This window comes from Agrilus planipennis, unplaced genomic scaffold (assembly GCF_000699045.2).
Source record: "Agrilus planipennis isolate EAB-ADULT unplaced genomic scaffold, Apla_2.0 scaffold25, whole genome shotgun sequence".
NCBI lineage: Eukaryota > Metazoa > Arthropoda > Insecta > Coleoptera > Buprestidae > Agrilus > Agrilus planipennis.
The window spans coordinates 1,751,257-1,775,604 of record NW_020439112.1 but is presented as its reverse complement, the minus strand read 5'-3'; the positions used below and the strand labels follow the sequence as shown (position 1 = coordinate 1,775,604).

The following is a 24,348-nucleotide window of genomic DNA, read 5'->3' as shown; positions in this document are numbered from 1 at the left end:
GGTAACGGAGTTTGAATTATTATGTTGCCTAATTGCAAGTAGAAAATAATTTATAGGTTAGATGAGGTTAATCTATGGTGGGTAGGTGTTAAAAACTATTATATGGTAATTGTTTTTAGTGATGATTTGCTTCGATTGTTAGATTTCTTTGCAAATTTTAATAAGGTAATTAATATAAATATATTTGCGTTTTTATATCATGGTGATTCTATAACTGTATAATAAATAAACATATTCAAGTTTACACCATGCATATATCATTTTGATTTTTATAACATTTCCATTACAAAACATTTTCTTAAACATGTTCTATTTATTTCATATTTTGCAAACTTAATGGAAAGGCACTTTTAATAATTATATATTACTTATGCTAACGAGAAAGTTTATAATTCATGTTATAAATTAAAATAGCAGCGAGATTGTTTTTATATACTGCCAATATTTTATAAATCATAAATGATGGTTTTAGGACTTTTTTTCATTCGAATTCAATATTTATTGTAAATGGATACTACAGAATCTACAAAAGTAACATCGTAAGTGTTTGTGTTTTAAATATTGTGGCTGGTGTTTGCTTTAATTGTACTATAATAGCATAGATTATTTTATAAGTTTTTTCATTGCTCCTTCATTCAGGGTTTATTCCTTCACTAACCATAACTGAGAAATAAATAATAAAAAAGTATGTAGCGGTGGGTGTTGAGAAACTAATGTTTTGCACATATTTAGGTACATTTACATGAAGTAGACCTATACTAAACCAAAAAATACATGGAAAACTGAATAAGTTTTAAACACTAAGTGTTGAGATTCATTAAAAATGCTTTTTGCACTTTGTTGAGTTTAATGCGACTACTCTTTTATGTAGCATTCTTATTAATTGAAGAGTAGTATTTTTTAATAATTTTCAGTGGCACAAAGGAAAAGCAATTGTTATTAAATATAAACTTTCCATATTATGTTGTGTAATGTTGTTATTTATTTTAGATCCGCTATAGAGTTTTATAATTTACCAATAGGTACAGATAGGGTAAGAGCAAATCATAGTAATATCTCTTCTTTTAAGACTGACTAAACTTCTGCATTATTTTTAGAATCAAGTTTATAAGGAGTTTGGTCAATTTGGGGAAATTTGCAAATTATATATTAATAATTCAGAGGGATATGGGAATGTGTACTTTGTATCTGAAAAGTAAGTGGAGCTTGTAATAAAAGAATAAACGATTTTCCAAATTTTCTATTTTAAAGATGTGCTCAAGATGCTTACAATAGCCTGAGTATCAATTCTAGGCTAAATATTGGATTAAAACCACCGGTAGCTGCAATTGTTCGAAGGAAAGTGTAAGTTAAATATAAATATAAATGTTTCTTATGAATGTATATAATTTCAAAATTTTCAGAAAACCGGAGCAATCTGAATCATCAGTTAGTAGTGATTTAAATTCCTTTACAATGTATCAAGATTATGACGATGATTTTCTGGCCTCAGAAGGCCCATCCCTTGTTGATGTTTTTGGAAATCCAATTACTACTTTACAAGATGACGATGGAACAATTTATGTTCCAATAAAACAAATTAAAAAGATGGGTGTAAAGTTTTTTGACGCCAGTATGTATCCTCCACCAGGATATAAACTTAAAAATAATAAGTAATTATTTTAATGTAATATGAATAGCTTCTTCGAGATTGATTTCTCCCTTTTATAGAGCCATTATTGAACAGTTTGAGTTATATATGCAACTCAAAGCCAGAAAATTTTTAATACAGAATAGAATCGTTTTAGATGAAAGTATTGTGAATGATAGCATTGAAAGGTACATTTTCATCTTGTTTACCATTGTTTGGTTTATTAATTGCATTTTTGTTTTGTTTTTAAATAGCTGTAAGAGATCTGTTTTCGAAAGTAGTTACAAGCAAAATGATCTTAGTCCAAATCAGCTTACAAGAAGTATGAGAAATAATCGGGGCCGATCCATGCAAAACAATGAACTTGAAGACTCTTATAAACGGAGTCAAAGTAGAAATCGTAGAAATAACCAAAATGCAAACAGAAATCAATTCAGAAACGAAAATCATCAACCACAACCGCAGCAACATCAATCACGACACGTTGATTTTTCCTTTTCACCGAATCAACAAAAATCAAGCAATAATAATTACAATAACCGAAATCAATTTGCTAATAATGATCAAGCATCTCAAATGCGACGACCCAGAACAAATCAGATAAAAAACGTTCAGCAAAATATTAGTCACTTAAAAGATGAGAAAAAGCAGGAATCTTTTGTTCAAAATCGAACTAAATCTGATAATACTACAAATTGGAATTCTGAAACTAAACCCAGCATTTCAGAGAAAGTAACTGGAGTAAAAACTACTCCAATTGTTTCACCTTCAAATGATAACAACACAGAAGATATTTCAAATATTAAAACAAAGGAAACTATAAAATTAGTGGAGTTAGAACTAAGAAAGGATTTGATGGTGAGTATCAAAAGAATTAGGATGACTAAGAGTGTAAAAGTGGCTAGTTGTTATTAAGTTTTTTTTTGTAATATATACTTATTCTGATATTCACTTCATAACATGTAAAACCACTTTAATACTTAAATACAATGACTATTACTTGACATTATATGGTAATTGTTTTTAGTGATGATTTGCTTCGATTGTTAGANTATAAATTATTATACATTTAAGAAAAACATTTCAAGATCTGAGTCACAATATGAAATATTTTGACAAAAATGGAAAAACATAAACAATTGATGTATCTGCTATGGAATATTAGAATAAGTATAACATAAAACTTTTTTAGAATTTTATAAACCCACTATTATGGAGGTCATTTTCATACTCTTATCGACCCTCATATGAATGTGTTCTATATTAAAAACCTATCATAATTTAAAATTGTAGGTAGCAGTGCAACATGTGGAAAGCGATTCTGTTGGCTGGGTAACATTGGAAGATAATGAAGAAATATTACAAAAAATTACAATGGATATATTAGAGGAAGTTCAGAACGCCAATACAGTAAAACCTATTGTGGGCGGCATTTATGCTGCAATGTTCGATAGTCTTTGGTAAACATACATTAAACCTTATTTGTTTACACATACTCTTTCTTTTAATAAGTAAAATCTAATGTGTGTTGTAAAGGTTTAGAGCAGTCGTTCAAGAAGTCTTGCCTTCTTTAAAAGTTCATTTTATTGACTTTGGAAATACTTCTACAGTTTCGGAAGTGAAACAACTTTCTGAAAGATTACAGTCTATTCCCGCACAAGCCATCAAAATTAGATTGAAAACCTCGTCAAAGAAAAAATTGAATGTTGATGACATATTCAAAATTAAACCAATATTAAAGGTAATTATTTAAAACTTTAGATTTTTCAATTTCCAATAATAATAGTTAAATAATTAAAGCATTAATGAAGTCGTTATTAATTAAAATGGTAAGTAACACATATTTATTTTTAGGAGGACAATAACACGTATGTGATTGAGGTGGTTAATAATGAAGTCAATCAACATATGCCCCCGGCGAAATTCAAGACCGATGAACCACTACCAAAAGATATAGAGATTGAAAATGAATCTTTAAGTATTTCATCTGCTTCTGAAAATATTGACAAGACTACACCTGGAAGGTTTATTGATTTTTTAAACATTTTTTAGTGAGAAATAATTTAAATGTGTTTTCTTTTTAGTATTATTTATCATATTTCACCGGGTGAAAGCGGTGCATTAGAAGTAAACGATATCATGGATAACGGTCACATTGTTGCTTTCTTTACAACTGAGAAATTCGTAGAAAAAGTATGTTCATTAGATACTTTAAAGCCTGGTAAAGAGCTGAATCAGTGAGTAATCTTTAAAGAACTCATTTACTCTGAAATATCAATCAGTATATGAAACCTTTTTATTAACAACGGTAAAAAAGGCTTCTAACGAAGTTAAAACTGAACTAACCTTAACTAACACTTAATATGCAACTCATATTTTACCATTATTCGTAATAAATTATCACGGTAAACGTAACAGCATTTTTCTATAATTTTAAAAATCAACATTTTTGTTGTTTGCGGACCTTTTATAAACAAAAAGAAATTAGTTTTATAAACTATCTTATTAAATTTATTGTCCACTATTATTATTAGTTTCCTTTAAGGAATTTTAAAATATAAATTAGCTTTTTTTTATTTAATTAGTGATTTTACATTTCAAAGCTAGGCCAGACTACTTCAAGTCAAAAATAATAAAAATGAATATTTTACAACATTCCATTTAATTATGGTTTTTGCTTTAATGTCTGATATTATAAATTCACTTTAGGGCGACCGTTGGAGATCTTGTGGTGGTTAACTATGAAGAATCCTATGCAAGAGGGCGCATAGTCGAAATCAAAGATAAAAGGTTCAAAGTAGCCTTAATAGATTACGGGACTATTTTGGAGACTAAAGATGTAAAAAAGTTACCTTCCGAATTCTACAAAATTCCGGAATTCACATGCGTATGCATCGTAAACCCTGGATTAATGAGTGACATCAAACTGGTAAGTAAAAATAATTGATATCATTAAGTGATGCGTTTTGAACGTTTTCTCAATTTTCTCTTAGGGTATGACAATAAACGTAACAGTACTTCCTAATAACAAAGTGAAGTTACTGAATATGGGGCTTGATAATAAAAAAAATGAGGCGACCGTACTTCAGTGGAATCCCGCGGAAAGTTTGGGAATTGATTTGGATCAGAAGCAATATTATTGGCGAGATTTGGCCAATTTTCAACTACAAGATAATACAGTTGTTGCAATTTTTGCCGAAAATGATGGATTTCTCATGCTTAGAACGAGGGAAAGTATAGCTAAACTGAAAGAAATTTGCAACTATTTGAAAAGCTATAAAGGTGAAGTTCTAACGTATAGTTTAATGATCTGGGTTAGAGTGTAATATTGATACATCTTTATTAACTAATTTCAAAAAATTACCACTGTGTTCACATAAAAGGCCTTTTCAAGAAAGTTTCATTTGCACATTTACTAAAAAATTAATCAAAATAAATTCAAATGAGGTAAAAGGAATTGAATTATCATTTTAGCCGAACCATTGGATCGAAAACCACAAATAGGAGAGTTACTGTTGCATATTCATTCCGATAATGTATTATATCGCGTGGTCACTACCGAAATGAAGGGGGATACGATTGATATCCATTTTATTGACTATGGTCATTGGGACACTTGTACTGTCGAAAACTTGAGGAAAGTGGACAAAACGTTAGCCAGTTATGAAAATACTTTAATTAAAACAAGACTTACAGGATTCCAGAGTTTTGACAAGGCTCAAGTCGAAGAACTCAAAAAATGCAAAGAGAACAAAGAAAAGTTCAAAGCAGTAAGTTAATACTACAATTGTTAAATCTTGTAGAATTTTATGTAGAAACATGTAATTCTTCATACCCACAAAAATTTCAAGTAAAAACACACCTTTTGTAGGTTTTTGTACGAGAAGATAAAGAAGTTGAATTAAAATCTATAGATGGGGGTGCAAATTTATCCGACAGATTAAAAAAATTAACAACAAAATCAACATCCACACGAAAAGCATCTTCCAAAACTCCCGAAAAAGAAAAATCCCCAAAAGTTTCACCTACCAAGCGTAAGTCTTAACATAGTTTTCGACTTTCTACCTACAACTTTTAACAATTTTATAGGAAAATCATCAGTCGTAAAAGTTTCAGAGATCCCTAAACCTGAACTACCTTCAGGGAAGCAACAAGTTATTTGTTTAGCAACAAACAATATAAACGAAGGTATTGTGGTATTCTGTGATACTGTAGTGGAAATATTAACCACAATCCAAACTGCCATTAATGAATATATGGAAAGTGACCCCCCACCTTATCAACCTCAGGAAAGTTTAGAAGTCGTCTTAGCTTATTTTGAAGGTAGAAAAAAAAATTCATTTCGAATAAGTAAGGAATCTTCACTTATTGTATTTTAGACGATTGGTATCGAGCAATGAACTTATCAGAAAAAGGAGAAGAAAATCATGAGCTGCTATTCATAGATTATGGTAATTGTGCTTCCGTAGATCCTGCATTTATAAGAAAGATACCTTCAAATTTGGTGCAATTTCCCCGAGTAGCACGGTTTTGCTACCTTAAAGGTAGTTTGTTTGTTATTTATAAGTTCAAAATTCCTTATTTTCTCATTCTACACTAGATAATTACAGTGTTTAGTAATTTATGTTTGATTAAAAAATAATGCTAAAGAACCTTAAATCAGAATAAAAAGGAGTTTTCTTATTTTTCTAGATGTCAAAGTTGAAAATGAAGCAGTTTTAAATGTAGTTAAAGAGCTTATCTCGGAAAATTCGATGTACGAAGTAGAATTCATTAATCAAGAGGAAGATGGTGTTTATAATGTTATTATACCCTTAGTCATGGACACTTTGAAGAAAAAAAAATTGTTATAGACGAAAGATGAATTAACAGAATGTTTCGATGGTGCAGCCTTTATAGAATCGTTTTTGATCAAGTAACTGTTTTTTGTTGCATTAGGGTAAGAGTTTAATTTTAAGTGTATCGTATTTTTTTTTTTTTCATATTTTGTTTCAAAGCAATTCTAAAATGAATTATATGACATGAAGTAATTTAATCTGTGAACAATTTTTTATCATTAATTTTAAGAAAAACATTTTATGTTTCTAATTTATGTATCTTAAAAATTCAATATATGTTATTTTTATGTCACGAATTAATGTTTTTAAAATGTGAAGATTTGGTTTTGTATCTTTTCTTACAAAAATTATCTTTTATACTTCCTTGATTTTTTTTAAATAAATAAATAAATTTTGGGACTAGTAGTTCATTTAGAAATACCCTTGTTGCTTTACTTGAGAAATGCCCTTTCTTTTTTAAGACTTGTTTCTCTTTATTCACTTCACTTTTGTACAAATAGTTCAATTTTTACCACAAAATCAACAGACAACATGTTAATCTAATTTGGTGGAAATAACTAGAAAAAATACTCACGAGGGACCACTGTGGTAAAGTCTTAGGGTTGTAAGATGCCTCCGGGTCTGCGGAAATACACGATTGCACCCAACATACATGTTAATGTTGTAACTAAGTATAAATCCCAATTTGAACCCAAAACTTTCTCAAAGAGAGCCAAGGATGATAACGGGCTCTGTAAAAATCCATTAAATTAATGTCAGATTTAGATTTCATATTCCATGAAACGTTTTAATAAGTATTTACTTGAAGAACTTGCTTATAATAAGAGAAACTTCCAACAACGGTATTTGAAAATAAGGCCAATTTACTAATAATGTAATTGTTTTACTATTTCAAAATAAATAAAAATTTCATCAGGTATTACACAACCAATTATATATTATATAGAAAATTTATAAAATATAAGAATAGTAGATACCTTTGATTCATAATATTTAATTAAATAAGCAAGTTTTTCCGTTCTCTTTTCAATCCTGCTTTAACTGAGAAACTAATTTTTATTTCAGTTTCTGTACACTATACATAATATTTTTAAGAAAAACTCACCTCCTTTAATGTTTCAACTCCAAAGACGAGGTTGAGTTTCAGTAACGCTAACGCTACCGGAACTTTAGCTTCTGCACTGGTTTCAGCTGCGAGATCGTAGCACCGTTTTGCCAAATGAATATCGCGGGCCATGCCTAGGCCTTGCTCGTGCATATAACCTAGATTAAACATGGCCTGGGCGTTATGTTGCTGCTCGGAAGCAAGTCGATAGTGAGATGCGGCAGTTTCGAAATCCACAGGAGTCCCGAGACCGTAATAATGATAATCTCCGAGTTTTACCTGTGCATATAAAAATTACAATAAAAAGTTATGGTTAAAAAATATTTTAGGGAAATTACTTTCTTATCTTCAGGAGAAAAATATGACTTTTTTAGAATTTCGTTATACGTAAAATACTATAAGCGAAATAGAATTTTTGGTCGACACTTAGTTTGTTTCACAAAAGGATTTGTTGATAAAGTTAGTAAAAGCACTTAGATAATGGTTTAACTGGCACGTCGATTAATAAATCCTCTTGTAAATCTCAAATCAAGTGTTTTACTTCTAATAAAATACTACTTTTAAAATTCTTGAATGTTCTTACCTGAGCTGCTGAGTATCCTTGGGCTGCCGCTCGCCCCCAGTAAAGAAGAGCCCTCACTAACGCTTCGTTTGTATTAAATGCTGGAACTTCGTTCTTGTCTAGCAGGAAGGCTGCGTTGCTCTGAGCAACCTCGTATCCCAATTCAGCCAAAAGAGCATACTGAACAAATGACTCATCGTTCTTTCCTTGTCTATAATCTTTATGAGCCTAACACAAAGTTAATTAATAAACCAAAAAAAAAATTCACTATAAAATATATTATTTTACCATATAAACTTAAATAACGAACAAAAACTATGACAAATATTAATAGTGCTTACCTGCATTAATATTTCACCCCATCGTCCACGTTCAGCGACATTTTTAAACAATTCCACAGCAGTAGGACAGGAGCGCATCATCCCCAAACCCTGGGCATGCATTTGAGCTAAGTTGTAATAGGCCAAAACGTGACCGGATTGAGAAGCCAAAGAGAAATATTTGTTGGCTATTTTGTAGTCCCTTTTAAATCCTAAACCCTCTGAAAAAGTAAATTTTAGACTATTATATCAAAAATCAATAAAATTGATTTCTATATAAAATTAAGAGCTGAAAATTACTATTTCGTTTTCTTAACGCGTAACTATTCATTTCATCTATAAGTTAGTGTTCATAATTTTTAAACAAATAAGTTTTGATATGATAAAATATGCTCATATCTTTTAAAAAGTTGGGAAATCACTTACGAAAATACATGTTTCCTAATTGTAATTGCCCATCTACCCAGCCCTGATCGGCGGCTGCGAGGAAATACTTGTGCGCTTTAATGTAATCTTTCTCGACACCTCTTCCTTGAAGATACATAAGACCCAAACCACTCTGCCCAACTGGATTATTTAAATCTGCTGCCTTTTTGAAATATTTCAATGCAATTTCATCATCTTGAGGAATGTCATCACTACCATCATAATAAATCTATGAAAATAAAAAGAAATGGGTGTTTTTGAAAAGATGAATGCTTTTTTAAACTTAACACTATCATAGAGTAGTAAAGAACATAAGCTTAGTAAATCCATACAGACAGCATATATCATCATTCACATTTAGGTACTATTAAAACATATACATTTTGAAAATTTCAAATTTATATATGATGTAATGGAAAGTAATTTTATTTTTTGTAGTTCTTTTTATATCGAAAATTTTCAGAATTTTAATATGTACATTGATAGTAGTGAAGAATTGTAAAGATAGATTCACCATACTATACTTAATATAAAAAAATACCTTTCCTAAGTAAGCCATAGCTATAGCATTCCCGCTGTTTGCCGCTTCAGTAAAATAATGCAGAGCTTTCTGGTAATCCAAGTCCACTCCTCTACCCCCTTGATAGTGCAATTGCCCTAAACCCACCTATTAAATATAGACAGATTAGCCCAACTTAAGAACGAAATCATAATAACTGTTACCTGCGCTTGTATGTCACCTTTCTCAGCTAGCAGTTGATAGTATTCAATTAAATCGTTATCGATTATGCCTGTTGTGTAACCATTTTCAGCTTCATCAAGTAGTCTCACTCTCTGGACCCCTGTTCCACCACCGAAAGTTACACCCTGTGCAACTACAATTTTAAGTTAACATTAGAAGCTGACGAAACACTGATCATAAAACATTTAACGTACATTTACGATATTTGTTTTAAAAAATTTACTAATATTCTCAAAAGTGAATTGAACTTTTTATTAAGTATAAATCAACGCAATGAATTTTGCTAAATATGGGCAATATAGGCAGATTAGTAACATGAAGGTAGGAGAGAAGGTAGAGGTATTTTATAAAAGGAATATGTAAAATGAAAATATTTAATATATTTTAATTTATAATACCTTTTTCAGCAACCAAACGATAAAAATCTAGAGCTTTTTCACAACTAGGTGCGACAGTGACTCCTGACCAGTATCTGTAACCCATCACCATTTGTGCCCAAGTATTGCCCCCAACTGCAGCAAAAGTATAGTGTACCAGAGCTCTCGCTTGACTTACATTTACTGACAACCCAGTAGCATAAAGAAACCCTAAAAGTGTTATTTTATAGAAAGATGTTGAAAATGTCCAAAATTTGCTTATTAAATGCATAAAAATGTTCCACAAAACTAAGAATTTTAATGAATTTACCTAAACCCATATGCCCTTCTGGATGTCCAGTTTTAGTTAATTCAGTAAATATATCTCTAGCTGCATCTATATTTTGAGATAAAGGATTTCCAAAGAGCATAGCCCAAGCAATGTATGCTTTGGCATCTAAATTATCTTTTTTAGCTGCTTCTTCCATTATTTCATAAGCTTTTTGTTTATTTGGTTTAGTTTTATTTAACATTGCCTTTGCTTTTTCAAAAGTATTTTTTGCTTCCAATTGTTCAGGAGTCAATTCTGGTTCTTTTTGAAGCTCTTCTGGTAATGGAGGTATATCTTCTTCTTCTTCCAAGTCAGCATCATAATTATCTTGAACAAGGGCAAATTTAAGACTATCAATCTCTTGAAACATCTTTTGAAGCCATTTGGCCTGCTTAAGCATAAGTAAATCAGCAGCATCACTAGCTTCTTCAGTCACATGTGATTCATCTAAAAACAAGCATACTGAAAAATTCTACACACCTACACAATAACTGTTAACGTCTATTTACCTGCTTTCGGTTGTTCTTTTGATAAATCAGGAGCTGCAACTATTTTAATACCATCTGCTGCAACTGAAACCTCCGCGCTAGAGACAACATTTTTCTTATTGTTCTCATTATTCTTATCCTTAGTATCCTCTTTAGTCTTGATTTCATTCAGTTCTTCCGAAAACTCACAGCACAAAAGAGATATCAACACGATAATTAATATTTTGTGGCGCATCTTAACACACTAATATCAAAAACAATTTATTTCTCTTATGAACACCATCGAGTACCTTAATCACTTACGTGTACTTTTACGTCATTATACATTGGATAATTATGAATAATACATTTTAAAAACATAAGTTTTATATAGTTAAATCAATTCCTTGTATATATCATTCAAATCCTTGTATTTTTATCTTATAAATTTAGAAAAATGTTCAAATTTCATACAGTTAACCGCAAAGTTTGACATTTCACGACAAAAACATGAAGACCTACTATTTTCTATGATGATGACCAACTGGACCAACGTGACGTTTCTATGGATTTCTAGAAACGTTCATATCTCATTAACTTATGCTATATATTAAGTAGGTTCAACACGAGTATAGCAATGATTAATACTAGATTTACAATGCACCACAATTCAATCATCTTAAAGAATGAAAATCGTAAGCCACTTACATTCTATAATATCTAATAATTGATTCAAAATATGTTTTAAAAGACAACATCGTATTATGAAAAGGTAACTAAAGATCATCAAATATTGTCTGAATCTCTTCCAAACTTTTTCTCATAGTTTCTGGAAGAAACATTTCAATGAAAAAAAGACCAAGAAGAGACATGCTTGCGTAAGTCCAGAATATCATAGAATATCCGAAAGTTCTAGTAAACGGCATGAATGTATAACCGATTCCAAAAGCAAGAAGCCAATTGATAGTTATTGCAATACATCCGGTAGCCGATTTTACTGTATGTGGCATCAATTCACCGATCATTATCCATGGTAACGGTCCCGCTCCTAGGTTGAATGCAACCAAATATACACTGATGCTAAGAATTGGTAACCACCACACTGAGGGAATAAAGTCGTATTTTTTCTCGTCGAAAAAAAAATATAATCCAATTGCTATTAAACATAAGCTTGATATTCCTAAAGAAATAAACCACATCGTTTTACGTCCTAGCTTATCCACGAGTAGAGAGGATAATCCGGAAGAAACCGTGGTTACAATTCCAACTACTACAGCAGCATCGGATGGAGCAATATTTTTAACTCCCACATGAAAAAATATATTTTCCGTCCAAAAAATAATGGCATTTATACCGCAGACTTGTTGTACCACATGCATCAGTATTAATAATGCAAAAGCTTTTATACACGACCTCTTTCTTAAACAAATCCAAAACGATTGTCCTCGGGAATGGATATAACGATCAATTTCTGTGATCTCCTCATCGAAGTTGTAATTTTTACCACGGTAAAATCTTAAATGGCTTTTAGCAGCTTCCACATTCCCTTTCTTGTACATATAAACTGGAGATTCCTTTACTGCTAACAGTAAAAAAAATGTCAAAAGTGGTACAGCTGCTGGAGTAAGGCACAATACTTTTAAATCTTTCATTTTAGCCAAACAATATGAAAACAATATCCCTATATTTAACAGTATTTGGAAAAATGAACTCATAAATCCTCGAACCTCCTTGTCAGCTATTTCTGCCAAAAAATTGGGTACCACTAAACAAGACACCCCAGAAAAAATTCCAAGAATAAATCTTATCAATACGATCATCGCCGTTTCTTTTAGAAAAGCCAAAATAACCCAACAGCAGGCGAGGGGAAGCGTAACTATTAATAGGCACAACCTACATCCCACTTTATTAATCAAAAATGCTGTAGGAAATTGAACTATAGCACATCCAAGTGCAAAAATCGCCAAGATATCGGTTTGAGCTTTTAAGAAACCACGTTTTAGTAAAAGACGCTCGGCTCCTGAACTCCACCCTATGACATTTCCAAGGGTAAATGCTGCTAAGGAACCTAAAATAGAATTAAAATAATGTTTTTTCTGGTTTGATGGTTGTGATTCTCAGAATTCTGTTCTCTCGGTTGGAGTTCTTATTTTTAAATAATATTAGAATTTCAAAAAGTTTTTAACCTTTATATTATAATCATTCAAACTTACTTGATAGAGCACTAAAATATTGATTTCCACGCTCTGGCCTTACGTTCATGACATTAATAATCAAAATATCGTTCCATATTTCATTTACATTAATGTTTGAACTTTCTGACATATACACAACATCTTTTTTGACGTGCATATTATTTTTTGTCATTAAAAATAAATATTTTAGCAAAAAAAAGAAATTTCGGAAAATATTAAATTGTTTTTATGAAAAAACAGAGCCTTTAATATTTATTTATTTCCAAATAAAGGACATCACAATAAAATAAAATGTGTATATTTATTTGCACAAATAATTACCTGTATTGTTAAATAAGTATCTCTCGTTATTACAAATTAAATTAAATTTAATAATATATGTGTTGTTTATGACTGTTACTATATTCTCCACAAAAAAAAAATAAGTGGTCATTATAATTTGGAACTGAATAATAAATAAACATCAAATATATGTAGAAACAATGATGAAACTTTTATAGTTCGTTCATTTTCGTATTTCTCTTTTTCTGCATTTCAGTAATTTAATAGTAATTAAAAGTACACCGGATCCTACTCAAATATGCAAGAAGTTAATTTATACTCTACATTTCGTTTAAAATATCAACTAGACATAAAATCAACAAAATATACTATGCATATATTTTAAATCGGTTAGCTCGCAAAATAAAAGGCAAATGCAGTCTTCATATGATCCTTATTAATCGTATATCCAGAGGACATCATGAAACAATAAATTACACCACAAGTAATCAATCTTTTCCTTATTATTATTACTTCCCAAGTTAGGACGACATTCAACGATTTCATTATTATTATCAATAATAAACGGACAAGTCCAGTTACCATAAAATATTCTTTTACAGACGTTGAAATAAATCCGTTTTGCCATTTTAGTTAATAAAAATAAGAATAAAGAAAATAATAACATAGCACCGTATCTTATCTCTGTGTGCACGTTATTATTTACATTCTTTTTTAATTAGTTTAGCTGTTTAGTTAATATACTAACTCAATATATCGAATTTATTTCATCATCCAATAACGGTGTGTATTTACATCTTGGTCATCATCATCACTTTAAAAGACACCGACCACTATTGATAAAAGTTATGACCACCTACCCTTACTGTTGCTGTTCTAGTTGTCTTTGAAAATGTTGCAAACGTCTTTTCCGCACTTCGTCCTCAGGAGGACCCTCGGGAGACGCAGAAGTTGACATTTCCACGTTGTTATTTTCCGGATCTGCGCTTGATGTTGCACTAAACTGAGGATCATTTGCGTTTGACGAAGTTGTTGGAGCAGCGTCACCTGGATCACTGGCACTGTTCGTATCGGGGGCGTTTGTTTCCCTTGAAGCAGCTTCAGCAGAAGCTGCCGATGATCTATCTGGTGGAGGAACTTGAGACGTTATCGTAGAAAAAGATGCCGCAGCACTATACTGTTGCATCATGAGGATTGCAGTATCCAACATAATCTAAAAAAGAATTTAAAAACGGCGTAAAAAACTATGAATTTTTCCTATAGATTTTCTGTAAAGTGTGGGCAAGCCTATGGAAACCTCTAATTACAATAGTTACATAAATAAAGGGACAGAGGAACAGTTAGTCATGTCTTTGATTTATTTAAACCAAAATAAATGACAAATAAATTTTGAAACCTACATCAAAAGAGATTCTTTGAAGTATCTTTTAACAAACACTGATTCTCACCTGTATATTTCTCAGACATTGAATTCTTGCTTCCACATTTTCTCTTTCTTGACCTTCCAATCTTTTCAATTCGTCTTCTGTCAAACGTCTCAAATGTTCTGGAGGTAAAGGTGGCGGTATCATAAACGGCATAAATGGAAACGGTGGGAATGGGGGGAACATGGGCGGAATGGTATTATTGGGAGTTGTCTGAGTATTTGATGTACTACCACTTTGTGCATTATTTTGGTCTCCTCCCGTAGGTGCAGAAGGCCCTGGTGCCTGTCCTGGTGCTTGATTAGCTGCATTCTGATTTTGTTCATTAGGATTTAGAATTTGTTGAAATGGATTCATTCCTGCAAACGGGTTGGCGTTATCGTTTCGACCGAATAAGTTCGGATTGGCAAATAAATTTGGTGCAGCAAATGGATTGGGCGGTTGAGGGGGAACTCGTGGTCGTTCTTCTCTCCTTGGCGCTGCCGTGGGAATGTTTGTTTGCAATATATTCAACCGACACGTGGGACACGTTTGTTGTCTTTGAAACCACGAACGTAGGCAGGCTGTGTGAAAGATATGGTTGCAGGGAAGTTTCTTTGATGCTGTAACCATTTCTTCACGACATATGATGCAAACATTATCTGCATTTTGGAGTTCTTCAGCCGTTGCGTCAGGATATAAAGTGTTCATATTGTGGATGGCGCGACGCGAAAGTATTACGTCGTTAAATGCCTTCTTAAAGTTCCTTATTGTATAGTACATAGGTCTGAAGGCAAACAATGGAAGTGTATAAATGCGTACCATTATAATTACAAATAATACATATAGGATGACTTTGATGAAACCCATAATTAGTTCAGTATAAAGTAAAAACACAGCCTTATTTTCCCACGGCATTTCGCTGTTTAAATCAACAGTATGCAGAGCATATTTGATGGCGACATTTACCACCATGGTGGCTAGTATAGCGTATTCAAAACCAAAAACCAACTGTACTGATGCACCCTTGGTTATGGTTGACAAATAGGCATGTTGAACAAAGTACATGTCCAATGCACCAAGGACAGTTAGGAGCGACAGAACACGTAGATGGAAAAGCAAACTAATAACTGGACTTCTTTCCATCTAAATCAGTAAATGATTAACTTAAACTAAATTTTTATATGGTGAGATAATACTTACATAATCCACCCTGTCTTCAGCTAACCAATGAAATGATTTTAGAAACAACAGTAATGTAAACAACGCTACAAATTTGGGATTAAAATCGTCCCTGAACACTGTAAATGCCAAACATGTTTCTGTAACGGCATACCAAGCCCGTTCCATCAGATGCTGAGAAACATATCCAGTGTTTTTAAATGAATAAATTTTAAAATAGAAATACTTACTTCAAACTCTGCCGTTCTCAGTTGTCCAAAGAAAATCCTATTCATAAGTTTTCCAAACATAAGTATTACTACAAAAGCTTGGATGTAGATAACCTTAAAAATATAATTTACAATTGAAACTTGAGTGAATTATAAAAACGTTTTAAAATTACTCACAGCCATGCTAGGATTAGATTTTGTAATATAAACCACAGATGGGTAAAACTGTTTCTTCTGGTAATAGGCATTTGCAATAACAACTGTTGTGAGCATAAAACTAAGAAGAGATATTCCAATTGATCTCATTTTATCGTTATTCCTAAATAATTGTTTACAAAACTATTACATGTCAACTTAAATTACAACAATTTTGACTTTGATTCCTTATGTTGAAAGATGAAATTATGAACTTCTTATCGTTAACAAATACCGTCAGTATCAATTCAACCATTCATTCACCACTGTTGCTGCTGCTGATCAAAACATTTTGTGGTGCACTCTTGCGACTACTCCAGAAATTTTCTCCGTGGATAAAATTGATTGGTCGATTTTCGAATGTTTTTGGCGCATTTGCTAAACGTCAGATTTAAGATAATTTTGAAATTTTATATTAACACTAAATTAATATAATACTATTATGTCTGTTGATAATTATATTGGTTTATTCTTTTCATTACTGGGTATAACAAAGGTGATTTGTTGTATAGAAACGAAGGTAACCTTTTTTTATTTCCAGATGGGGAAGAAGTTCAATATTTTTTAAAAAACGATGGATGCAATGTTTTAGCTGATAAGTATATCCTGGCAAGTGTTTTCGTTTATTTTCTTAGAGCAAAATTGACAGAAGATGAATATAATTTAAGAAATTTCTTTTTAGCACTGTAAGTATTATGATTAGACATTAATTAAAGATTTTCATTAGAGTTTTAGTGGTGTTACTTTTAAGATACTTTTACTTTTAACGTTTAATTTGCATCCATTTATACTAAGGTTCCTCAAACCTATCGTTTCTCTTATGCCAACTATTAGATGTTATTTAAAGTTAGCAAAAATATAACTAAAAAGTATACATTTACATACATTACAAAATTAAAGTTTTTCAACTATTAAACTTTTACTAAATGGTTTCAGTAAATCATACCATCTGTAGAATATGTGCACGAAAATACTAATATACTGTTTTTCAGATATTTGTGCCATGAAATTTGCGAAGAAATAGACGAATACAAAGATGAAATTGTGGATTATTATTTAAATATCCGTAGATTGTTCCCACCAAGCACTAATCAACATTTTCAAAAATTTATGGAGGATCGTTTTCTTTTTCTAAAAAGAATGTGCTATAAGGGTCATATTCATAGAAAATTGTGCGAAAAATTGTTTATTCTTTTTCCACATGTGGTGTGGAATAGGACGAGGCCTTTGCAACATGGTGGTGCCCATCGTTGTTTGCCATCATGCAAACAATGTTTGTAAATAAGTTCTATTAATTCTGTCTAAATTAATTTGTCGAAAAAGCGACATAATTTCATTTAAGTTTTGCTATATCAGTAAAAAAATATTCTGCAAGAATACTTTTATTTTCCTTTGTTAATTAGAATAATGAATATTATTTCCTAATAAGTTTTATTTCAAATAAAAGTTTATTTTATATATCTGACTTTTTAATTTTTGCATATTTAATTATAATCAAAATAAAAAAATCCAAAATTATTTAATAAGCAGTTAAAATGGTCGAAGGAATGCAGATAGAAGAGTTTAAAAAATGACACTTTTATTTATTTACGAAATAACGAATACAAAAATCCTTATAAAATATAAAACGACTCTTAAAACTGAGTAAACTTTTTCCCTATTTTTAAATTATTGTCTATCACAAAATAATTATTTAGCAGTTCAACTCTGAAGGGGCAACAACCTTCAGAGGTGTCTTTCTAATGTCATGGCACGATACTGCATGGGCCAATCTCTTTGGAGATTTCTTCGTCAGACTTTTCTTTATTATGGGCACATTTTTCGATAAATTATCTTGCAAGACACCTTCTGTTGTAATGAATCGATTTTCTTTATCGCTGCTATTATTTATGTTGGAATGCACTGCTTTGCAAGCTCTTTTTCTAGGCGAACTATACCTCAAAGTACGTGGCTTCTCTGTGACTCTTACAGAACCAATCTTCTTCCCTGCTTGAATCTTATTGTTCACTGGTATTTGCTGCAACGCCTTTTGCGAATCGTCAGATTCTGAAAGATGATCAAACAGTTTAGCTTTAGCCATTACCATTCCTGCATTTTGACTTCTTAATCTAGCAATAGAAGCCCTACAACTATCTAAACCTTTACCACCCGTAGGAGTTTTTAACGTTCTAAAAAATCCTTCGGCACTCATCCATTTTTCTGACAAATTTTTGGAACGATTCTGTGTACTTTCAATATTTAACGATCTTCGTACATGTGAATGTCTAGGGCTTCTATCACATGCATTAAGGTTTAATGACGATCTTTGGTGTTTTGGTGCGTGAATCTGTACTATGGAATTGCGGTTTGTATCGTACGTATGAGATCTAAGTTGTCTTGTAATCATGGTGGATGTTTGTGGTGCGTTAGTTTTAGTTATGTCAGGAATATTTTGTGGAAGTCCAGAGAGCACTGTGTTCGGTTTTCCCCGTCTCAAACTAACCCTTTTTGCGGTTTGAAGATTCTCATCATGCCAAGTTTTAGTACGAGCTACTTTCACTCTGTTATTTTTATCTTTCAAGTCCAGTTCTCGTGAACGTCTTCGAAGGCTACCGATTTTCCTGGCACTTGGCGATCTCATCACTTTATGTTCGGATGACCTTCGAATTTTCAGTTCTTTGCTCAAACGACGGGCCAGTTGATCTGTTGTAGGACTCAAATTGCCTGAACTTGTCAGAATTTTTTCATATTCAGTCTGTACTTTAGCTATTCCATGTATGTTAGTATTTTTGACAACTGATTCAAGAGCTTCGAGTTCCATATTTAGTCCTTTTTCTATTGTAGAAATTCGATTCTTAATTTCCTCGTATTCAGTTCGAGGAACTTCTATAAAGTCAGGTTTTCTGTCTACTTCCAATTTCGAATCGCTATTCGCATCTATTTCTGATGAATCTGTAGAAGTTTCTGTTTGGTTATTGTCGTCGTGTATATTCTTTGATGAAGCGATACAGGAATTTCTCTTTTTGCTTTTCTTAAAACTTACAGATGGCCAGTTGAGATCTAACAGACTCTTTGTTCCAGAATTGTGACTAGAAGCTAAACTGGGGGTTATCAAATCTTTTTTTGATTTTTGCTTTTTAACTAAATTCCACTGGGATTTTCTATTTTTAGATCTAAAAGTAAAAATTTTTTACTTAGATGTATTTCGTCACTAGAAACATTAAAAAAGAAATATGTTTAGAAAAACTTACAATGTTAATTTTGTGGTTGGAGTGATTGATTTTTGTGTTGAAGGTACAGGCGATTCGTTTTTTGGGCTACAAAAAATTAAGTGATAAACAAAACAATAAAATAAGTAGTTATCATAAGTAGAGTAACAGTGGGGAAATAAATAATAACAAAATAGGACAATTTAATTTAAAAGGTTTGTAATATTTTTTATCATAATTCATGTCATAATTTTTAGAAAAAAAGAAATAGAAGGATCAAAGGAAAGTGTTAAAATATATAACAAAAGAAGCTCAGATGAAAAATATAATGAGGGAGGTTGCATGCAAGAAATATAACTTACTTAGGATTCCTACTAACTGGTGTTTTACATGGGGTGTAAGGGGTGCATAAAATTGAATTTTGTGGCAAACTATCAAGCACTTCTTTCCTGAAAGAAAACAAAACAAAGACAAATAACAAAAAAAAGGGAATTATTTTAAATAAACTACTTTTTCTTATGTGAAATTCCTGTGCTTTCAAGTTTCCTCTTTTTGGCACTTTTAGTAACTTTTGGAGTTTGCAATAAATTTGGACTTATTTCTTTTTCTTCTGTTGGTTCCTCAGAAGGCTTACCATTACCACCTACCATTTTTATCAGCCCATTAAACATCCCTTTAATGAAACAATTTTATCAAATGTACTACTTCAGATACTGATTAATATGAAAATTACTTGTTAAAGAGCCACTTCTACGTCTCCTTTTCTTTTTAGAATTTGCACTGTCTTCTTCTGTAAGTGAGTTAAGAGAGCTAGATGATAAAGCTATTCTATCAACAACACTTTCAGGTAAAACTCCTATGTGGATTGAATTTTCAATTAACAACTGCAAAGACAACATATTAAAAAATCAAGCTGCATACAGATGTCTAAAAAGTATAATTACTTGGGTGGAGTATATATAAAAAATATTAAACAAAACCTTAAGAGAATGTAATGTAATACGTTACAATCAGTTTTAATTTCAGTTCATTTTTTATTTTTTATTGTAAGTAGACGTATTATTTTATTAATGAGTTAATAGTATTTATACTACCAAACTTACTTTAAATAAAAGGCACACTTTCGACATTTGAAGCTGTGTAGTTTGTGAGGTTGCTTTATTATCTAGGGGCATTAAGGTCGGTCCAAAGACTATTGCTAAGTTATTTGCATCCATTTTGTTTGCATATGAAAATTCTGTCACATACTGCAGAAACTACAATAGATTCTTTAAAAGTAATTATAATACTTAAAATATTTTTATACCTTACCTGCATAAAATAGGCTAAAGTATTAAGATGTTCAGTAGGCAGAAGCAAGCAACCTAAGAGAGCTGACTTTAAAGTATTTTCCTGTGAAATGGTGCATCTTAAGAATAAGTCATGGAAATTATGAGGAAATAAAGGATCTGGTAGTTCTCTAAAAAATGTTTTTAAAAGGCAGGCAATGTCAATAACATGATGCTCATCACTTAGAGTACAACCTGCATTCAATAATAGCTAGAAGTATGTTAGACACAAATTAGTTTATTATTCTCCTAGTAAACATTTAAATATATTTACCTTTATTTCGTTTTGTCTAGCTTTTGATCCTTCCTTTCGAAATAAACCTTCTGTTTCGATCATGGTCAGAGTATAAGAACACAATTTATGAAGTAGTTTTGGAACAGTTAGCTGTTGTCCACTCTCTAAGGTTACTGTTTGCATGGGCAATAAATGCAATGAAATACCGAAAACTCGGTTTCCTCTTCTTTGTTCCTGCACATTAATTAAAGCGTATATTATTTGAAAATTTCCTTTTGATTTTTTTAACAAACTAACCTGTACATTCTGTCTAGATTTTTTTGGTCGATATTTAATTCCAAAAGAGCGCAATTCTTCTATCACAGCATTTCGAATTTCTTCTTTTTTGTTCACATCATTCATAAACATCGCGAAAAATTAAACCGCGGATAATTTAGGTATTACTCTTTAGTAATAAATGTTTGGATGGTATGTTTTTTGTAGAAATTTAAATTGAATTACAGCGCAGGTCCTACTAACTAGCTACGCGATTGGTCGAAATTTTGTTATCATAAGTTTATTACCAGTTGAAATTGTAACCGTCACTTTGTGCTAATTTCGCTTATAACTTATCACAATAGTGAATAAATGATAATTACTTCTTTTGTATGAAAATCAAACTTTTATTACACAATTATTTATATAACGAAAGACTAAACAATTTTATTATTATAGTTGCATCACTAGACTTCAACTTTTTCAAAACAATTTTTATGTACAGTTACCCCAAAAAAAAAATAGTTGGAACAAAGCATAATTATCTTTATAGAAATAGTTAACGCAATAATAAATATTATTTNGGCTGGCTGTTTAACCCAAAATCCCCAGGGGGCAAATTTTTCATTATTTGGTCCTCTATAAACTTTAATTTGTACTCTACCACGATTCTGATCTAAAAATATAAATGCAATTAATAAATGTTATTAAAAATATTAACCATTTGTCTCACCTGAATAGTTGTCAGAAGTTTCTTCGTAATTATTTGTCGATTTGGATGTTACCGAGTTAATTAAAATTATTGAGAATAGAAGAAGGGTAGTTAAACTTAACTGAAAATGTAGATACACAGTTTTAATTTTCTGGTGATTATAAATGCGTTTTATGTGTGCATAAAATGTAAATTAAAAATTGCACATTTTTTGAAAGTAACTGTACATTAAAAAGTTTTTTTAATTATACTTTTCGTTATTCACTTTAAACTGGGTTAATTATGTTTCATACTTACTTATAAACTTCAATAAACAACACAATTTAAAGCTACATACACCCGTAAAAAGATATTAATTTAATAATAATAGTATTTAAATCAAAATATTGGGATAATCATAAAACATACCTTCTTTCTGGCCATATCATTAATTTTTTTTCTATCCAGATCGTATAAATATAGTATTATAACGTTTGTCGTACTAACGAAAAAGCGAAATATATTTGCTTTATATATCGAGGGAATGAAATTGTAATGCCACAATTTGGATATGGTCATTCTCGAATGAATTATAAGCAACTAATACTTTCTCAATCTACTTTTTGATTAAAACTCAACCAAGTATAAAATTGCACTTGAAATACTACATAAAGTGTTACAATCATCATTTGTTAATTTTTTTTATTTGTTAGTGAAAGCTTTAAATAATTTATACGTTTACACTACATATAGGATTTATTTTATGATAACAAGCAGTAATAAATAACATAAATAAAGTATTTCTATTTTTTTATTAACCACTCTAATATTTCATCTCGGCCCTCTCCAGTAATGGCACTACTTTCAATAATGGTAATAGTTTGGGGTACTTCTGTTTGGAGTCTCTTCATTTGCAATATTAACAATGCTTCGTTTCGCATTTGTCTATAACTTACGTCCATTTTTGTTAAAACAAGTAGCACCTTCAAATTGAGATATTCAGGATTGATACATGACATTAAACTTTACAACTTTTGTAAAATGTATTACCTTCGCATTTTTGAATCGGGGATCTGCTAAGACGGAATAAAATAAAACTCCAGCTGCTGATATCTGGCATAAATTTGAAGCGTCCACTACAAAAATAACTTTTTTTATTCCGTCATAATATTTCGGCCACAATGGGGCTACTTCTCCACCCAGTTCTCTGATATTAATAACAACGTTGTTGTAGTGAATGGAGAATAAGTTACTCCCCACCGTAGGCACCGAAGTGCTCGTTTCATCAACTGCATCCACGTTTTGCAATTTTTTAATTAGCAAAGTTTTGCCAGATCCTGTTGGACCTAAACAAATTACATTCGCCATTTCTTAATTATTGATTTAATATGTTGTTGTGTTACTACGGTTATAATAAAAACAAGAGTTAAAAAATTGATTTTCGTTCAATGTGTTGAACTAATTAGACTTGTTCACGTTAACGAATGTTGTGCTTCATATGCACCTTGCGCTTGGAATTTTGAAATACCATTAACGACGAACTGTATATCAATACAAAGAAAATACACGAATAATAAACCAACATTTTTTCAAATAATGTAACTGGGGAAGTACCAAGACGTAACAACTGCGAAATATTGATTTTTAAAGGCAGTAGGCATATGTTTCTATAAGCGAAGGTTTAGTTTGATCATGGTATTCACTACAAGATAAACATATGAAAGCTCAACTTTTAATATAATATATTTATACTTTGTTTAATAATTACAAGGAAGTGGAATGTCGATTTTCCGTAGTAAAAGCAATCGGGTACAATAAACAATGTAGTAGATAAAATACATACTTTCTGTCTTTTTAATCTAATAACATTTACCGTACAAAGGCCACCGATAAGGACGGAATTTCTTTCGTACCAGGCCACTACTACTACAATTAATAAAAAAGAAGAAAACATAGTGCATATAAATGGAAAACTGCATTAAAACGTAATAAATATAATGCACAATAATAATAATAATGATAAAAATAATAGACGCTAAATATGTTTATCCAAAAATCATCAACAATAATAGCTAAAACCAGTCTAATATTATTAAGATCTCATTATCATAATTTTGTCTTTTGCTAACATTATTAAACAATATTATGCACAATGTTTTGGATAAACACTTTTTAAAATTATTTTAAAACAAATTAAAAACCAACGGAAGTCATAAACAACACATGTTTTTTATGACGTTAGATATTATTTTTTGTAAAATTGACTGCAGACACAAAAGATCTTTCTAAAAATAAAGACAGGTGGAGGATAAAAAAATACTGATAGAGACTATTAAAATATATATAAGATAAATACTAGCGAGAGATATTAAAAAAAAGTAAATTATACTTTGTATTAATTAATTTTT

The 24,348-nt window shown here is 31.0% G+C and overlaps 6 protein-coding genes and 1 long non-coding RNA gene across 12 annotated transcripts; 2 read left to right on the top strand and 5 right to left on the bottom strand.

The window, feature by feature from the left end:
• Positions 1-61: 61 nt before the first annotated feature.
• On the top strand, positions 62-6,834 carry LOC108738948 (tudor domain-containing protein 1). 2 transcript variants are annotated; one of them, XM_018472587.2, is made up of 19 exons: positions 62-165; positions 473-539; positions 991-1,033; positions 1,098-1,195; positions 1,252-1,344; positions 1,404-1,652; positions 1,711-1,818; positions 1,885-2,488; positions 2,924-3,090; positions 3,167-3,371; positions 3,485-3,654; positions 3,715-3,867; positions 4,340-4,559; positions 4,624-4,912; positions 5,105-5,400; positions 5,502-5,664; positions 5,741-5,953; positions 6,010-6,174; positions 6,323-6,834. In XM_018472587.2, exons 2-19 carry the CDS (start codon positions 508-510, stop codon positions 6,481-6,483), a joined length of 3,429 nt encoding a protein of 1,142 aa, XP_018328089.1. In that variant the 5' UTR covers positions 62-165; positions 473-507; the 3' UTR covers positions 6,484-6,834. The 2 variants fall into 2 exon arrangements, with proteins under 2 accessions (XP_018328089.1, XP_018328083.1); XM_018472581.2 differs by having other exon boundaries at positions 5,720-5,953.
• Positions 573-11,264, bottom strand: LOC108738974 (protein sel-1 homolog 1). 5 transcript variants are annotated; one of them, XM_018472618.2, is made up of 11 exons: positions 10,820-11,033; positions 10,311-10,757; positions 10,022-10,210; positions 9,605-9,756; positions 9,423-9,548; positions 8,882-9,110; positions 8,477-8,676; positions 8,157-8,363; positions 7,574-7,852; positions 7,043-7,199; positions 573-663 (listed from the first exon to the last, which is right to left on the bottom strand). In XM_018472618.2, the coding sequence occupies exons 1-10, from the start codon at positions 11,031-11,033 to the stop codon at positions 7,065-7,067; spliced, it is 2,178 nt and encodes a 725-aa protein (XP_018328120.1). In that variant the 3' UTR covers positions 573-663; positions 7,043-7,064. The 5 variants fall into 5 exon arrangements, with proteins under 5 accessions (XP_018328120.1, XP_018328129.1, XP_018328139.1 ...); XM_018472627.2 differs by lacking the exon at positions 573-663 and adding an exon at positions 1,226-1,322; XM_018472637.2 differs by lacking the exon at positions 573-663 and adding an exon at positions 1,487-1,638.
• A 2,406-nt stretch (positions 11,265-13,670) lies between these two features.
• Positions 13,671-16,503, bottom strand: LOC108739001 (E3 ubiquitin-protein ligase synoviolin B). Its single transcript, XM_018472657.2, has 5 exons — positions 16,226-16,503; positions 16,070-16,162; positions 15,861-16,013; positions 14,703-15,803; positions 13,671-14,467 (listed from the first exon to the last, which is right to left on the bottom strand). The coding sequence occupies exons 1-5, from the start codon at positions 16,352-16,354 to the stop codon at positions 14,117-14,119; spliced, it is 1,827 nt and encodes a 608-aa protein (XP_018328159.1). The 5' UTR covers positions 16,355-16,503; the 3' UTR covers positions 13,671-14,116.
• A 94-nt stretch (positions 16,504-16,597) lies between these two features.
• Positions 16,598-17,606, top strand: LOC108739007 (speedy protein A-like). The gene is made up of 3 exons (XM_018472670.1): positions 16,598-16,728; positions 16,785-16,929; positions 17,236-17,606. Exons 1-3 carry the CDS (start codon positions 16,686-16,688, stop codon positions 17,522-17,524), a joined length of 477 nt encoding a protein of 158 aa, XP_018328172.1. The 5' UTR covers positions 16,598-16,685; the 3' UTR covers positions 17,525-17,606.
• Positions 17,607-17,811: 205 nt separating this feature from the next.
• LOC108738964 (rho GTPase-activating protein 11A-like) lies at positions 17,812-21,699 on the bottom strand. The gene is made up of 9 exons (XM_018472598.2): positions 21,292-21,699; positions 21,034-21,228; positions 20,743-20,970; positions 20,535-20,687; positions 20,165-20,315; positions 19,942-20,104; positions 19,794-19,880; positions 19,474-19,539; positions 17,812-19,395 (listed from the first exon to the last, which is right to left on the bottom strand). Exons 1-9 carry the CDS (start codon positions 21,400-21,402, stop codon positions 17,937-17,939), a joined length of 2,613 nt encoding a protein of 870 aa, XP_018328100.1. The 5' UTR covers positions 21,403-21,699; the 3' UTR covers positions 17,812-17,936.
• Positions 21,700-21,831: 132 nt separating this feature from the next.
• LOC112905379 lies at positions 21,832-22,559 on the bottom strand. The gene is made up of 3 exons (XR_003231742.1): positions 22,370-22,559; positions 21,983-22,082; positions 21,832-21,925 (listed from the first exon to the last, which is right to left on the bottom strand). It is a non-coding gene; the product is annotated as an uncharacterized LOC112905379 (long non-coding RNA).
• Positions 22,560-22,694: 135 nt separating this feature from the next.
• Positions 22,695-24,252, bottom strand: LOC108738383 (ADP-ribosylation factor-like protein 16). Its single transcript, XM_018471786.2, has 2 exons — positions 22,991-24,252; positions 22,695-22,923 (listed from the first exon to the last, which is right to left on the bottom strand). Exons 1-2 carry the CDS (start codon positions 23,306-23,308, stop codon positions 22,744-22,746), a joined length of 498 nt encoding a protein of 165 aa, XP_018327288.1. The 5' UTR covers positions 23,309-24,252; the 3' UTR covers positions 22,695-22,743.
• Positions 24,253-24,348: the final 96 nt, after the last annotated feature.

Coding starts and splice junctions, on each gene's coding strand:
- LOC108738948 (XM_018472581.2), top strand. CDS start 508: ATGGATACTACAGAATCTACAAAAGTAACATC. Junction 1,819..1,884: donor GTGAATGATAGCATTGAAAG/GTACATTTTCAT, acceptor GTTTTTAAATAG/CTGTAAGAGATCTGTTTTCG. Junction 3,868..4,339: donor CCTGGTAAAGAGCTGAATCA/GTGAGTAATCTT, acceptor AATTCACTTTAG/GGCGACCGTTGGAGATCTTG.
- LOC108738974 (XM_018472618.2), bottom strand. CDS start 11,033: ATGCGCCACAAAATATTAATTATCGTGTTGATATCTCTTTTGTGCTGT. Junction 10,211..10,310: donor AGAAGGGCATATGGGTTTAG/GTAAATTCATTA, acceptor TAACACTTTTAG/GGTTTCTTTATGCTACTGGG. Junction 9,549..9,604: donor AAGGTGACATACAAGCGCAG/GTAACAGTTATT, acceptor TATATTTAATAG/GTGGGTTTAGGGCAATTGCA.
- LOC108739001 (XM_018472657.2), bottom strand. CDS start 16,354: ATGAGATCAATTGGAATATCTCTTCTTAGTTTTATGCTCACAACAGTT. Junction 16,163..16,225: donor AATCTAATCCTAGCATGGCT/GTGAGTAATTTT, acceptor TATATTTTTAAG/GTTATCTACATCCAAGCTTT. Junction 15,804..15,860: donor CTGAAGACAGGGTGGATTAT/GTAAGTATTATC, acceptor TTACTGATTTAG/ATGGAAAGAAGTCCAGTTAT.
- LOC108739007 (XM_018472670.1), top strand. CDS start 16,686: ATGTCTGTTGATAATTATATTGGTTTATTCTTTTCATTACTGG. Junction 16,729..16,784: donor TTTATTCTTTTCATTACTGG/GTATAACAAAGG, acceptor TTTTATTTCCAG/ATGGGGAAGAAGTTCAATAT. Junction 16,930..17,235: donor AGAAATTTCTTTTTAGCACT/GTAAGTATTATG, acceptor ACTGTTTTTCAG/ATATTTGTGCCATGAAATTT.
- LOC108738964 (XM_018472598.2), bottom strand. CDS start 21,402: ATGTTTATGAATGATGTGAACAAAAAAGAAGAAATTCGAAATGCTGTG. Junction 20,971..21,033: donor CTAGACAAAACGAAATAAAG/GTAAATATATTT, acceptor ACATACTTCTAG/CTATTATTGAATGCAGGTTG. Junction 19,540..19,793: donor CCAGTTAGTAGGAATCCTAA/GTAAGTTATATT, acceptor AATTTTTTGTAG/CCCAAAAAACGAATCGCCTG.
- LOC108738383 (XM_018471786.2), bottom strand. CDS start 23,308: ATGGCGAATGTAATTTGTTTAGGTCCAACAGGATCTGGCAAAACTTTG. Junction 22,924..22,990: donor CCCGATTCAAAAATGCGAAG/GTAATACATTTT, acceptor CTCAATTTGAAG/GTGCTACTTGTTTTAACAAA.